Below are 16,891 nucleotides of genomic sequence, written 5' to 3'. Positions count from 1 at the left end.
TACTCTTTTTTACTCTTCTAATTGCTTTCAAGAATTTCAGATAATTATAATTTTTTTACAAATTAGTCTACAAATTAATAATGGCACAAAAGTAATCTTAAGTTATTTTGGTAGTAATAATATTTGTCAATAGAATCCTGTGGTTATCTTGCATGTATTTGTTATTTGCAAGGATTCTGTTGGTTATATAGGGGAAACCAACATAGAATAGTTATTTTAGAGTTAAAGCATGTTTGGGGAAAAGAAATGAATATAATTATCCTACATTAAAAATATACCATCATGCTGCCCCAAAGACCCACAGTATGTAGTTATGTTGTATGTGAAATAAAGAGTTCTTTCTGTTATTTCCAGTAACATACTCCACTCTGGTCTAGGCCCAAGACAGACCTGCCTTATACTAAATAAATGTTATGGTACTTCATATTAAAGTGAGAATTCAGTGTGGGTTTTGGGCAGAGACTGATAGAGCATGTACAGATTGTTTTCTTAAAGGCCTTTAATTATGCATTTCAGACATGAAACATATATAGTATCACTGAAATTGCTAGTATATATATGAAAATAAAAGGGAAAAAACACTGTTAAATGTTGTATTTTGTGTTTAGCTATAACCCAGACATTCCTGAAACAAGGTATAAAACTTATGCATTTGTAATCTGCCTATCCAGGTAAGACCTAAAATGATGTCTCTTCTGCTTTAAAAATGCCATTTTGGAGTTATTTTAAAATATCAACAATTATTTGTATTATTTTTTAACTTTTTAAAAACTTTTACATTAAATTTCATTTGTAAAATATGCAAAGAACAACCAAAATCTCAATATAGAAGAAAATTAAGGTAGTGTAAATCAGAATTGCCTTGTACTTTGAGATGCTAAAAATGTCTAGGATGGAGGCCAACTGTTATTCAGTGGTGAAAGTCACTGTGTTTCAATGTATAGTCCTTGGGTTTATGGGTAGGCTGCCTCAGTGGTTCAGGCTCTAAAGAATTCAGTTAACAGGGACGCCTGGGTGGCTCAGCCGTTAAGCGTCTGCCTTCGGCTCAGGTCATGATCCCAGGGTCCTGGGATGGAGCCCCGCATTGGGCTCCCTGCTCAGCAGGAAACCTGCTTCTCTCTCTCCCTCTCCCACTCCCCCTGCATGTGTTCCCTCTCTCACTGTGTCTCTCTCTGTCAAATAAATAAATAAAATCTTAAAAAAAAAAAAGAAAAAGGAATTCAGTTAACAAATTAAAGTCACAAAAGCCTGGCTGATGGATGAGCTAAAATGACAATTTATCAGTTTACAGTAATAATTATAATTATCACAAAGAAAAATATGAATTATTTATGCTCAAGAAATTTTTGCATTATAAGCCATAGAATAATCAGAAGGCTGTTTCTGAAACAGTTGGAAATCTTGTGTCTTTGGAGCCATCATTTTTTGATAGCCTGATACTCCCAGATTTACTGCTATTACATAGTTGAAATTGTACATGGTTTCATCTGTTAAGTTTTCCAGATACACACTCCTTAGTATTAAGTACCCCTCACCAAAATCTGCCTATTTGTACCCTCTTTTCTAGACAATGTACAGTCAAAATCACCCATTTTTAAAACTTCCACTTATAATGTTAACTAACTTGAATTTAAATAAAATCTTGCAAGAAAAAAAAATTAAAAGAAAGAAAACAAAACTTGCACTTACAGAGGATTTCTTTAGAATAGTGATGAACCTGAGACTTACATACCCTTGTCATTCTTCAATAGATTTGCATCCCCAGTTTCCCCAAGAGATACCCTCCATCTCTTGAGTGTGTTATTGCTCCAGATGGCCAATCTCATCGATTACAAGCTAACTCCTTATTTAACTTTCATAAAGGTAAATTAGGTTTATAATATATATCTCTGAAGTTACTACATTTCAAATAGAAAGTTTGGAGAAGATTAATAATAAAGATCAAATGGGAGAAAAGAGTAAATGTATTTTTTATTTGAAAAAAAAATGCCTTTATATTTTACAAAAGCACATTTCCACCATGAATAACTTTAATCCCCATCTCCTGTCCAATGCATTCATTGATTTATTTGTGTGATAAATATTTATAAGGCTCCTGCCTTTGCCCAGCAGCCTTCTAGGATCTGGGATATTGCAGTGAACATCACAAAATCCTTCTCCTACAACAAGCTTTATTTTAGTGGAGGAGGGACAGTCAAAATCAAATAAATATACGCAAATATGGAAGGACTCAATAAATGCAGTGGTGAAAATGAAATAGAGCAATATGAAAGAAGTTAGGGATTGAAACAGGGGTGAAGGGGCTACTGTAGTTTGGGTGGTCAAGAAGCATCTTCTGAAGGGGTGACATTTTAGTGCAGGTTTAAACAGCAAAATTAACCAGCAATGCAAAGATATGAGGAAATAGCATTCCAGTTAGACCCACAGCTAAATAACGTTAAGTTTTTGTTCCCGAAAGTTGTGGTTATAGGGCCTCCACCTATGATCCCACAATTAGCATTTCAACGGACTGTCCCAGCAGAGCTGTAGAAACATTCCAAGTTCCTGATCAATAGTTATAGTGTTTCTGCTAAAGACTGGCTCTAGAAACACTGGTGCCTTAGGATTATCTCAGTCAACATTTTCACATAGTCTTGGACCACTACTGCATTTATTTTATTGGCAATACAGGAGCCTTAAAACAAATCAGGATGTGGAAAAAATCATTAACATTCATCAGGCACTCAAGCAGCACTCTTTAATAAAACTTGCTGCAGTGATGAAAATGTTTTATGTGTATATGCTGTCCAGAATGGTAGCCACTAGTTACATGTGGCTATTAGATACTTCAAATGTAACTAGTGCAACTGAGGAACTGCTTTTTAAATTATATTTAATTTAATTTAATGTAAATAGTACCATGTGGCTAACGGCTACCATATTGACAAAACAGGTCTAGAGAATTAATTTTAAATACTTGATCAGTGTTTTGGACCATACAAGTTAATTAATTCTTTAAAATTCTGAAGCCACACCTTTGGAGTATTATAAGAGATAAAATGAAATATATCTTAATCTATACTTTATTGATTAAAAGCATATCTTAAACACAGTATACTTATAATGAATTAGTCATGTTGCTGCCACCACACCTTCTCATTTGTTTTTCCTTTGGCACAGGCTGAAATCTCGTTTTCTCTCCTTGACTTTAGAGGTAATGGTGCAATATTCTACATAGGGGAGAAACTGAACCAGAACAGTGTACAAAAAGCTATTAAATTGAAAAACACATTAGTTTCTGTTCCCTTGATATATTTTGTGTTCACAGTCATAATTTCCACCATTTCTGACTAGTAAGAAAAAGCAGTGATAGAATCTGATTGAGGAAGAAAAATCTGAGAGGATCTTCTGGGGAAAAAGTAGGTATTACTCGTGTACCAAAAAAAAAAAAAAAAAAGGAAAGAGAGAAAGAATGAATGAATTATAGCATAAAAATATTGCAAAGCAATAGATAATCTATATTATTTGTTGGTCATTAACAGTAGAAAATATCTCATTTTTATCATAGCAATAAATATTTTATTTATGTATGATTGCTTGTTACTAATCTCAGAAAAAAAAACAAACACCTGCAGAAATCAGCTATGAAAGTAATAATGTTCACTGAGCCCCAAAATGAAATTACTATAGGTGGAAGTGCATTTAAGAAGGTTAATAGCAAAGAGGAAGAAAGACTTTCCCATTTCCAAGATTTTCCAGAAACAATATAGATTGTTATTCTAGCTTGGCAGATTGAACTCAATATATATAATATTTGAGAATGGCTTTTGGTAGTCACATTAATTTTGTATAAACTGGATCATATGAGACCTATTCAAACCACCAAAGCTAGTAATAATTACAGTATTACCCAAGGCCATATTTTTTTTTTTTCTAGTCTTCAACTTTGGCTTTGGAATTGAATGAAGCAATGCATATTTTGTAAAGTTCTATAAGAATATATTGTAGGACACATTTTTGATTATAATCAGTAATATCCAGGTAATTTTTTAAATTGTCAAATAATTGATAATTTCTGTTAAAGAGTTTGAGCACTAAAAAATAGGTGAGCTGGACCATACATATATCACCAACTCACATTATGCAGGAGATAACTCACTAACTCAGTTTTCCTTTCAGAAAATAATGGTGTAAATGTTGCCTGATACAAAAAAATCTGAGCCACAAATATCTAACATTTAGAAACATTGTATCAGGGCACCTGGGTGGCTCAGTTGGTTAAGCGACTGCCTTCGGCTCAGGTCATGGTCCCGGGGTCCTGGGATCGAGTCCCGCATCGGGCTCCCTGCTCTGCGGGAAGCCTGCTTCTCCCTCTCCCACTCCCCCTGCTTGTGTTCCCTCTCTCGCTGTGTCTCTCTCTGTCAAATAAATAAATAAAATCTTTAAAAAAAAAAAAAAAGAAAAGAAACATTGTATCAATAGCAATGGTTTTTTATATTGTTTTTATTTAATTTTGCATAGAGTATTTATACACTTGAAGTAAAAGGATTCATTTTTTAACTTTCATTTAAATATTAACCCTTTTAGTTCAATTAAAATAGTACTTTCTTCATACAATAATCAATAACCAAATTTTCAGGAATAGATATGTGGCATAAAGTGAGATTCATCTATATTCATTATGCTGTAAAATGAATTACAATTGCAAATTCTTTTTTAACCACACAATAAAATTCAAGAAAAGTTGAAAAGCTCTGAAACCTTGCAAAAAAGATAAATATGAATTTATTTTGGTCTTCATATATAAGCAGAAGACAAAAAATTAAATTGCTCAACTAAATAATCAGGTTTCCTCTCTTCACTTCCATGTGAATTTGAATCCTCATGAAGAGTTGCAAGCAGGGTTACATAGTCTCAACTATACTGGAACTTTCATCTATCTCCTCCAACAGACAAGTTTGAAATGGGCATAGCAAAAATGAGCATTTGAAATACATGCTACATTGAGCAGAGGAATTTTTCCACATACTTAAATATTTTACATAAACTCATCTTTTTTAACACTTCTATCTTTTATTACTCTTTAACACCTAATTTGCTTATTACTTATTATCTGCAATATTGTTTTGTTCACTTGATACCCTCACTCAGGAATCTGTTTCATTATTTAGCGTTTACCACTTTACCTAACTCAAATTCCTTCTTTTCTCCAGGCACTGCCAACGTGCTTCCCTCCAAAAATCCCTAGGCTTTCTTTTCTGAACCTCCCCAGGTATAGCATAATCTGTCAGAGCCCTCTAATTCTCATTTCTTTAAAAAAAAAAATTAAGATTTTATTTATTTATTTGAGAGAGAGAAAGAGAGCACAGAGGGAGAGTGGGAGGGAGAAACTGACTCCCTGCTGAGCAGAGAGCCCAGTGTGATGCTGGGCTCAATCCCAGGACCCTGGGATCATGACCTGACCCAAAGGCAGACGCATAACTGACTGAGGCACCCAGGCGCCCCATAATTCTCATTTCTTTTTACTTCATTTCCTCCTAATTTTAGTCCTTCATTTCTATACCTGTTTTCTTATATATTCTATTTCATTGGCTTGGCATTGGATGCCCCATCAAGCTGCTATCTTTTCATTTCATACTGCATTCTGTGAAGTTGATTCTAGAATTGCCTCTCTTTCCTTAGTTACTACTCCACCCCTCCTAGAGCACCCATCTCCATCATCTGCCACTTAAACTTCTGGTTTTCAAACCTCATTTCCTCTTCTCCCAAAAAGATATGTCCTCTCCTGCCCATCATCACCCTCAGCCTGATGGAACATAGATTATTCTGTACTCTCCTTTGGTATGATGTATGCTAACTTCCTTTTCTATAATACCCCGAAAGTTTTCCTCTGAAAGCCTAGTCAACACATCCTTCTTCACCTTCAGAAGCTTCTGAAATTCCTCTCAAATTGTGAATCTTCCAGCCAAGTGAAAGACATATTCTATCTCTTTAATGCAAAAATATTACCATGTTAAACTTCTGTAATTTGTCAAAACATCAAATTCTATATACTATATTTAATCTTCTGTTATTAGATTCCTTATTGCTTAGAATACTTTCCATAAATTATTTGGCCATCAATAGTTGTTCAGGGCTCCATTATTTGACTGAATGATTAGGAAAGTTATTTACTTACTGTTATTTTGGAGAAGTTTCTCCTTCCCCTCCCCCCCAACAGTAAGCCAACAGTGCTGATTTGTATTTGTTGCACTTGCTAGAAATGAACCAGTAGCACAAGTGCTTTCCATTTGTTAATGGTGATAATCTGACTTCCTTCAGGACTGCCTGAGAACTCAGTCGTCACTGGTACATCGAGTTGTCTGTTGACGATTTTCTTTGAGTTTAAGGAAGGGCGGTTAAATAAACCACAGCAAAACATTGGCAACAGAAGGAATGTTTTCAAGAGCATATTAGCATAAAGCAATTAGGCAATGGTAATGAGGATTAGTCTCTCCTGTTATGGCAACAACTGCTCCCGAACCCTGAAACAGAGTCACTTAGGAATCTTTCAGGGTTTTTTTGCTCTGTAATTTCTTGGGAATTCTCTGCCCAATCTACTCTTATCTCTTAGGAGCAAACCTCTAATTCAACACAGGCCTTTAACACCTAATTTGTTGACAACTCACTTTGTGTCCCTTGGAAAGGAAAAAAAAATTTCCCCCTGGCACATCTCCCTCCTGGGCCTCTGCCTGCCTTCTTCCTCGCCCTCCCCGCTCACAGCCCAAGCCTCTGCACTTGCTCACAGCCTTAAAGTGGAGTCTATTGATGACTCTTTACTTCTGTTCAGTGTGTTGTTATTATTTCTGGTTGTCTGCACTATCCACTTCTTTGAGTTCAGTGAGTTTCCTATTGTGATTGAAGAAGAAGCCAAAAAAATAATAATCCATAGCACTAGCTCAATCTTTGGCTCTTCCTATGTGATATCATGAAACATCTCTTTTCTACCCTCCATGGCATGAACATGTGCAGCACCCTGACCACCACTCACCACTCTACAAGATGCAATGGGAATAAATGGAAAGGTTACCTAAAGGGCAAGAAGAGTCCTTGGAGAATAGTCTTTGTTTTAAGTAAATATCCCTAGAGGTAGTGAAGCCTGAATTGAGTCTTTAAAAAAAGGGGGGGGGTGGAGAGAGAGAGAGAAAGCAAAGAATGATAATGATACTCATGGGAAAGAGGGTAACACATAGAAACAGGCTGGCAAATGGATCGTTTCCATACAGTGGTCGAAGTACACTGGTAGATGTGCGGTGCTTACAGGGGCAGTAAAGAGGGCCTGAGAAAGCCTTTCTGTGCGGATGCTTAAGTTAAATATTGACACAGCCCAATCCCCCTGCATCTGGGCCAAGGAAAAGATTTGCTGACATGTCCTCTCTCTTTCACTGTCTGATTTTCTCTTTGAACACTTTTCAACACCTAGTGCTGGCCATTGTGGCAGGGCTGAGGAGGAGTACAGTGTTTGAATAAGATAGATGAGGTGCATATTCTGATGAGAGACAGGGGAGTAAATAAACAAGATGATTTCATAGAACAATAGGTATTATGAAGAAAATAAAACATGATGAGTTGATAGAAAAAGATTGAGGAAAGACAACTTTAGATTGGGTGGTTAAAAACTAAATTGAATACACTGCCCTATGTACCTTGAGTAAAAATTGCCATAAACTTTATTCAGCAGGAACATAGTTTTTATTGTAAATGAAGCATCTTTCTTCAGGTCAAAAATAAAGTGATGGTAATTCTTGATAGGTGTGCTAATGACACAGCTGTTTTCCGGCTCATTATATCCACTACATGGTAGTTCCTATTTTACAGAGGCAGCAATAACAGCATTTCACAGTCTTTTGAAATTAGTTGTTTGCCTGCTCCCCTCTAGACTGAATGCACACTCTTAAAGAGTTCATATTTTTGGAATCCAGAACTGCTAGTGCAGTGGGAGGAATGAAACCTTTCGTATTTTTCAACATTTAATTATATGATATGTGAATTGAAATTTAGATCTCTCTGCCAATATTCATGATCCTCAGATCCCAAAGGAGGGGGAAAAAAAGCAAAATGTCATAGTACTGTGTGGTGCGATTATATCTGGAATTTGAGGCTCCTTACCTTAAGTGCAGTGCACTGATGAGGCATTTTTTAGTACACTGTTCTTTTCTGCATCATAACCATCACAAAGTGGTTTCTGAACAAGAGTGGATGCAAGAAGAAACAAGAAAAAAGGTAAGGACCTAAAAAGAAAACAGGGTCAGCATACACACATTGATTTTTCTCTTTCTCCTCAGATCTTTCTGTTCCGGGACCTAAGCAACATTTCTTTACCATTCATTATTCACATATATAAATGGATTAAAAACCATAAATATTTATGTTATTATGTGTTATATTATGCATGAATAATTACGAATTTTTAAGTTTCAAAAATTAGTATTAAGTCAGGACTTAATAAATGCTAATTAACATGAAAGTGATCCACATCTGACATATCACTTAACCTTTTGGTGTCCAGATTTTTCAATCTAAATTAATCTAAAAACAAAGGATTTTTTAACATTTGGAGACTATAAAAGTTATTGTGTATATTTAGCATAAGTAGTAAACAAAATATTCTGCAAATGCCATATCTCCCTTCCTTTGAAACACAAATATATTTTATTTATTAAAATAATTTACATTTCATTCTTCCTTGAAAATAGTCAGACATTAAGGAATATTCCAGAATTGTGAGTTTTGAAATGATTTAGAAGAGTCACCTGTTAATATGTTACTTCCTTCCCCTATTATCGTGAATCTGTGTTTTGAACATTTTTCAAAAATGTAGACACTATCCAAAGTGATTTGACCCATAGAGGTGGAAGAATTTTTCTTTTTTCCTTGTAGGTTCTTTGGCTGGTCTAATAATTAAACTGACATAAGACAGATTAACAGGAGAAAAGTAAATTTAGTTCCATATGTATGGAGCCCAATAAAAATAGAAGACCCAAAGGCAAGCCAGGCAGTTGAAGCTTATATGACATCATGAGCTAAGGAATGGGATAGGAACCTGGGGCTTCAAAGGGGAAGAGGGTAATTCACAGGACATAAGAAAAGCAGATGTTTGGTAATTAGATGTTTGCCCTGCCATACATACTGGTTGTTCCGATAAAAAGTTATCTCTGGTAATAGCTCTATTTCTCCACCAGGGCTCCTATCTAGGTAGTTCAGGGAGAAGTAAAATTTTTTCTTGAACCTGCTGGGTCTTGATTGCCTTCAGCTCAAAATAGCCACATGCCAAAGTGGCACATTTTGGGATGGCATATTCTGCTCCCCTTCAGATCTATTGAGATGTACTGCAGCATTATTTCTCCCAGAATTACATCTGGTTAATCTTTGAAAATTGTGATGAGCCCTGAAAATTGTGCCTGAAAAATCATTGCAGAAATTCGACTGTCTTAGTGAGAATGTGTATTTTAGTGGTTGCTTTGAACAGGTTTTCTCCTAACGTTTATATACCAAAAGCCAGTTTGTGTCAGCTCTTGTGATAAGATAATGAAAGCTTCCCAGAATGGCATTGTCTTTGCCAGATACATCTATTAAGCATCCCTTGGAATTTTTTTTTCCTCCAAGTTATAATTTTACTTTTTCTTTCCCAGTGTTGAAAAAGAAATATAGCTAATTAAATGTAAATGGCCTTGTTCTCTTTCTTTAAATACTACAATATAATTCTTGGTACAGGCAGTAAATTTGAATAGAATAGTGTGAAATCAAATTAGTGCATTTATAATATATTTGTATGGTTTTATAAGGTGTGATTTTTTATTTTCAGTTCACATATGCTACTTTTGAATGGAGCATGAATTACACTTAATTAAATGGCACGGACATAGTTTTGTTTCTTTTTTAAAGCATAAAGATGTTGGTTGTAGCATTACTTACAGTAACAAATTTAAATGGTTAAAATGGGGGTGCCTGGGTGGCTTAGTCAGTTTCTGCTCTTGGTTTCTGCTCAGGTCATGATTGCAGGGGTCTTGGGATCCAGCCCAAGCCTAGCTCTGTGCTCAGTGGGGAGTCTGCTTGAAGATTCTCTCTGCCCCTCCCCCATCTCTCAAATCAATAAATAAATCTTTAAAAAAATAAAATTAAAATAAATGGCTCAAATGGAGGCTTAATAATCTTACATTTGCTAGCCAGAATACTATTTAACCATTGCAAATACTTAGTGATAACATAATAATATTTTATCATAAAGGAATTGCCTATGTATTTTCAGGTTTTTTAAACTTGAGTATATATTTTAAACATTTTATTATAAAAAATTTCAAAAATACAGAAAAGTTGGAAGAATGAATACATGCACCCTTAATATCTAGATTTAACAATTTTAACTGCTTGCCTGTATTTTCTCTGTGTGCGTGTGAGAGAGAGAAAGAGAGAAAGCAATGCAACATGCATGCCCAAGTTTTTGGTGAAACATTTGAAAGAAAGTTGTTGATAGCAGGAAACTGCATCTCTAAATACAGGATCTAGAGACTAGGTAGAGCGTCATGAGCACAAAAGGGACCTGCAATGGATGTGCAGGGGCTGGAGACAAGGGCCGAGTTCAAATTCCATTTTAGATGCAGTAGGAGGCAAATCGGTAGCTTTGAGTTGGCACTGCAGTCTGTGAAATACAGTGGCGGCTCGGAGTAGGATGGTGACAGTGATGATGGCAAGGAATCAAGAGTTTTGAGATGCTATTTCCGAGGTGGGGAAGACTGGAGGAAGCCCACAGTCGCATGGCAGGCGAGGGCTGAGAGAGCAACTGATGCCTTCTGGAAATGTTCAGCTTGGACACGTGAGGCATTCACAGATTTACATCAAGTTTTTGGTTAAATAACAAATACGTATATTAGAAGAGAAGTAAAAGTAGATCAGGTCTACTAATTGGCTTCTAAAAAGAAGTCTGAAAATAGCACCCTCTCCTGAGAGTAGATCCATAACCGATCTTCGTATTCAGACAGCAGGAGGATACTTGTTCTCTAGAGTTGTCAGCAAACAATATGCCTGTAGTAAGACAGAATTTTAAAGGGAATTTAAAAAAGCAAACCAATTTCTCTTGTATGTTATTGTCTCATGGTGTACATCCTGCAGTACTCTGTATTTGTTATCTTTGTGAACAAAGTGGTCTGCCTGGGACTCTTGCTACATGGAAAGAGAAATCTGTGTAAACTTGTATCTAAAGTGAAATATTGGGGTTTAAGTAGGAATTCCTCTTTGATAGTTTTTAAGCACTATTTTTTTCATGAGTTGATTTTGCAAATGTGCTAGTTTTGACTATTTTTAGGGTATGCTTTCACCCCTCCCACCCCCTTTTATAAGGGCTGTAGCCAAAAAAGGCCAGTAGCAAGATAGAAACAACAGATTTAGAGCTCAGATTCTTCTTTCTTTCCCTTTACACCGAATGCCAAAACAAAACCTACATTGTTTGGAAGAGTGAAACAATTTTTTTTTTTCCTGCATGGTTCAAAGACCTTTATATATCATACCTTTCTAAATAATGGAATATATACTAAACATCTGCCTGTTCAAGTGGAACTTGTGTATTCTTGTGAAATCTGCATAGCTTTTGACTTCTAAAAGGATAACTTACCTTTACTTTGTCCTTTCCTCCTTAAATGTGTTTCCTTTCAAGAAATATTTAGTAAGCTTCTACCATGTGCAAGACATTTTCTGGAAATGGGGAACCACAAATGAACAAAGACAGATATCTTTGCCATTGTGGAGCTTATATTCTAGTGGAGAGAGAATGAACAATAAATAAAACGTGTACTGTGTTAAACAGTAATCAACATGGTGAAGGGAAATAAAGCAAGGGAGGGTGAGATTGAAAGCACATGTGGGTGGGTGGAGTGAGGGAATTCAATTTTAGATAGTGTGGTCAGAGGAGGTTTCACTTAGAAGGAAAATTTGCATAGAGACTTAAAGAGCATTTTAAATATCCTCTCTCTATGAATCGTTCACAAGCTCAATTTCTGAAATGGCAATCTAGAGTGACTGTGATATGTTTACAGCCTCTGTGACAGGGTGCTTGCTAAATTATTTGTACCATTGCTTTCTACCACTCTGAGAAGGTGTGGATAAGTTGAATAGAAGCACAACCTGAATATTGACGATTTATATCACTCTCCGCCAAGGCTGCTGTAAATGAGAAATCATTCTGAATTCACCTATGATTCCATATTACTTTTTGAATTTTTGCAAACTGACTATGCTTATCTTGAGGCAAAATTTCCATTTCTTCCCATATTAGTGGCAAGTTGAGGTTGTGTTCCTATCTTCACACGGCAGCATATGTCTGTCCCAAAGAAGCCACTGGCCTTGTCTCAGTATTAGGGAGATAGAACAATGTGAAATGCTTCTCTGAGAAAAATTGGAATATAGTTCAGGCTTTTTTTTTTTACCTGATTTTTTTCTGATCTTTCAGCTCAGAGAGCTTTCAGTTTCATTGTTCCATTAATAATGATGGTCAGTTATTTCTTTGTCCGAGTCCATTTTTTTTAATTTTTGGATATCTATTACAATAACTTAAGAATATTTTATGCGGAGGGGCACCTGGGTGGCACATTGGTTAAGCATCTGACTCTTGGTTTCGGCTCAGGTCCTGATCTCAGGGTCTTGAGATGAAGCCCTGCATTGGGCTCTGCACTCAGCATGAAGTCTGCTTGAGTTTCTGTCTCCCTCTCCCTCTGCCCCTCCCACTCATGCTCTCTCTCTCTCTAAAATAAATAAATCTTAAAAAAAAAAAAACAAACAGTATTTTAGGTAGAGATTGGCATAGTTTTAATACCCAGTTAAAAGCTCTCATAGTTCGACAAAAAGATGCTGGCTTTCTTTTAAATTATCAGAATAGGGGCACCTAGGTGGTGCAGTTGATTAAGCCTCTGATTCTCGGTTTTGGCCCAGGTTGTGATCTTGCGGTCCTGGGATGGAGTCCTGTGTTGGGCTCCACACTCAATGCAGAGTCTGCTTGGGTTTCTCTCTCCCTCTTCCTCCACCCCTCCCTGCCATGTCCTCTCTCTCTCTCTCAAATAAATAAATAAGCCTATAAAAAAATAAAAATAAATCAGATCAAAATATCATCTGCTCACATACTATTAGCAGTAAGCCCTGGATCTTCATGCCCATGTTAATTTTCCTGGATCAATTTTTTTCATAGAATAACTTTGTATTTTAAAATCAGTTTAATGTGTCTGCTATATGTGAATCAAGATATGTATTAATTCCAGGTTAGCTGGCACCATAAAAATTATCAAGAAAAGGTTAATAACATAAGAAGATATTGGTAGAAAAGAGATGCATGGCTAGAGCCATAATATGGCTTAAATCTGAAGAGGGAACAAAGAACAGCAGCTAGAACTGTAAACAGGATTGTGAAGGAAAATAAAATAACTAGTTTCAATATAATTTTAATGATAATAACAGCCAACTGTGTGCCAGGTCCTCAGAAAGTCCTTAAAACAGTAATTAGGGGTGCCTGGGTGGCTCTGTCCGTTAAGTGTCCTATTCTTGATCTTAGCTCAGGTCTTCATCTCAGGGTTTTGAGTTCAAGCCCTGCACTGGGCTCCACTGGGCATGGAGCCTACATAAAAATAAAATAAAGTAAATAAAATAAGAGTATCTATACTATGAGTCAGTTATTAGTTTGTAATAACTCAATGACTCATATCTTTTTTTTTTTTTAAGATTTTTTTTATTTATTTATTTGACAGAGAGAGACACAGCGAGAGAGGGAACACAAGCAGGGGGAGTGGGAGAGGGAGAAGCAGGCCTCCCGCGGAGCAGGGAGCCCGATGCGGGGCTCGATCCCAGGACCCTGGGATCATGACCTGAGCCAAAGGCAGACGCTTAACGACTGAGCCACCCAGGCGCCCCCTCAATGACTCATATCTTGACCAGGATAACTGTTATTAAGGGACAGAGCAAGAATAGGATACAAACTTAGAGCTGTTAATTAAGCTACTTCCTTCTTTTTATAAAAAAGTTCGTAGAGAAGACAGCTCAGGATAACTAGAATGAAGTACAACTATCCAAAGATTCCTAAGAAAATTTTTATATTCGGATTGGTTTAGACAGGAAAAGGTTCATTTTTATCATTTCACCTGAAATCCAAGAATCCCCAGTTGATTGTGTGTGTGTGAATGACTATATGAATAACTCACAAATCCTAGAAAATCTAGTCAGGCTAAACTATTGTAAGCCAAAAGATTGGGAAAGCCCTATAATAAATCACTCATTAATGTCTAAGTAGGGGAAATTGGAAGTATTTTCGTGAAACATACTTATCTAAGTAGTACAAATATGTGATCTCCAAGTGAAATGTTGTTTGTAAATACAAAATTTTGAAATGAAGTGAAATGGTATCTTTTAAAATATACCGAGTTTTTCTAATACTAAAGCACTTTGGATAGTCTTTATTCTGAAATTTTCCATAGAAAATAACTGAATGTCATCAGGAATAACATTTTTTTTGGAAGTTATTTTTTTTTGCCATTAGTAAGAATTTATGGTGAAACATACTGTATGCAAGCTAGTGATTAATTCAACAACATTTATAAATACTTCCTATGGGGCACCTGGGTGGCTCAGTCGTTAAGCGTCTGCCTTCGGCTCAGGTCATGATCCCAGGGTCCTGGGATCGAGCCCCGCATCGGGCCCCCTGCTCGGCAGGAAGCCTGCTTCTCCCTCTCCCACTTCCCCTGCTTGTGTTCCCTCTCTCGCTGTGTGTCTCTCTGTCAAATAAATAAATAAAATCTTAAAAAAAAAAAAAATACTTGCTATGGGGCAAGTCATGTATTTTCACTAGATATAAGAGTAGACACTTTTTACATAAAATGACTGATGCTATGATTGAGTAAAGTCAGGATATTGTGAGAGCATATAGGAGAGGCAGTTGACCCAGATTGGAATCACTGTGATGATTCTTTTCAAGATAACTTTGTTCATTTAGGGTGACCATATAATTTATCATCCAGACCAAAATATATTTGAGGGTGAAAGAGGACACTACTTACAGTTACAGGGGATAATGGGTATAATGTGGGCATAGCAGGAGGGATGGCCTCTTTATTCCATCCCTAACATTTTAGGTGTGGAGATCTTGTATATGTCTGTAAATGTATACAAGTCCAATGCTGCTCTCTTATTCAGGAAAGTGACTTAATCCACAAATCTGGCAGTGATTTGTCTGTGCTACTTCTGTTTTTTTCCATCTAAAAGCCCTGGAGATAATGTAAAATGCTAAGGTTAAATATTTTTATATTATCTTTTAATCACATTGTATGGATTAAAGATTGGGCGGTTAGCTACAAAAACAATTGTGATCACTGTAAGCAAGTTGATTAGCTGTTTCTTTGATGGTTTTGGTGTGAGATAGTGAAAATGATACTAGTTTAGTTTTAGAAGGGTTACACCATTGCACAGGGAAATGCCATGGAGGCCTGCATGTTTGTTGAGAGATGCTTTTGCTTGGTTTGCAGGACCAGTGGTTTTGGCGAGTGAGAAACAACAGGGTGATGGATGGATACCCCATGCAAATTACTTACTTCTGGCGGGGCTTGCCTCCTAGTATCGATGCAGTTTATGAAAACAGTGATGGGAATTTTGTCTTCTTTAAAGGTAAGGAATTTTTCACATGTCTTGCTCTGTTGTATTTTGGTCATTTTGTCCAGGGCTCTGTAGCACACATAGAGATGAGTAAGTAAAACCTGTTGAGTGAAGTTAGGTAGCTAATTCATCTTATGAAAGGAACTGCATATGTTGACTAGAAATATAAATGAAAAGGAAAAAAAAGAAATATAAATGAAGTAAAGTCAATGATAATGTTTAGCTCTCTAATTTATGTTTTCTTATATGGCATTCTCATATATAAGTCAAATTTAGAAGGCATTGTGTGATTTGTTAGAATTTTTTAGATTTGACTTAAAATATGAAAAGAAATGAATGAATGAATTGATAATAAAAAGCCATTTTTCCACTAACTAAAGGTTTTTGAGGTTTTTTTTTTTAGAGTATTTGGAGTTACTTTCTGTTTTTATAAAATGAAATCTATTTTACTTCTTATTTTCATATACAGTATAATCTCTTAAGCTTTACTTGATTTATTATGTTTGTTAGTTTCCAGTAAACTAAGGAATTGCTCATAAAGGCAAGGAAAACTCATAAGTAGGAAAAAAATTCACCCAATTAATTTCACCCAATAAAATTTATTGGTTGTTTTTTATCTAAGTGACAAATTTTAATTGCACAAATACTAACTGCCTGGCATGCAAAAGTAAGATTACCTGGTAAAATGAACTTATTCGGGGCACCTGGGTGGCTCTGTTAGTTAAGTGGCTGACTTCAGCTAAGGTCATGATCTCAGTCCTGAGATTGAGCCTTGTATTGGGCTCCATGCTCTGCAGGGAGTCTGCTTCTCCCTCTCCCTTTCCTTCTACCCCTCCCCCTTCTTGTGCTTTCTCTCTCTCTCTAATAAATAAATAAAATATTTGTTTTTTTAAAAAGTGAACTTAGTCAAGTGCCTGGTATTCCATCCTCAAAACTTGCTTCAAAACAGTAAGTCATAAATCTGTGGGGGGAAATGCAGGAAAAAGAAAGAGATTGAGTTGGAGGACTGACAGAATTGTGAGGAAAAGATATAGGATAGAACTACCCTACAACTCAGCAATTGGTATTTACCCAAAGGTATTTACCCAAGGATACAGAAATACTGATTCGAGGGGGCACATGCACCCTGATGTTTATAGCAGCATTATCAACAATAGCCAAGTTATGGAAACAGCCCAAATGTCCATCGACTGATGGAGGGATAAAGGAGATGTTGGGGGGGCGGGTGTAGCAAAATATTACTCTACCATCA

At 36.2% G+C, this 16,891-nt stretch overlaps 1 protein-coding gene across 2 annotated transcripts in view; it reads left to right on the top strand.

The window, feature by feature from the left end:
• Nucleotides 1-16,891, top strand: part of MMP16 (matrix metallopeptidase 16) — a 277,042-nt gene that overhangs the window by 219,529 nt on the left and 40,622 nt on the right. For both annotated transcript variants that reach the window (XM_081816217.1, XM_081816216.1), the window contains exon 7: nucleotides 15,513-15,651. In XM_081816217.1, the coding sequence (XP_081672343.1) occupies nucleotides 15,513-15,651 (139 nt within the window). The remainder of the gene's footprint in view (nucleotides 1-15,512; nucleotides 15,652-16,891) is intronic.

Source organism: Leptonychotes weddellii, chromosome 4 (genome assembly GCF_054177405.1).
Source record: "Leptonychotes weddellii isolate Sample4059 chromosome 4, ASM5417740v2, whole genome shotgun sequence".
Taxonomy (NCBI): Eukaryota; Metazoa; Chordata; class Mammalia; order Carnivora; family Phocidae; genus Leptonychotes; species Leptonychotes weddellii.
Note: the sequence above shows the minus strand (reverse complement) of the source record. Positions and strands in the feature narration are given on the sequence as shown.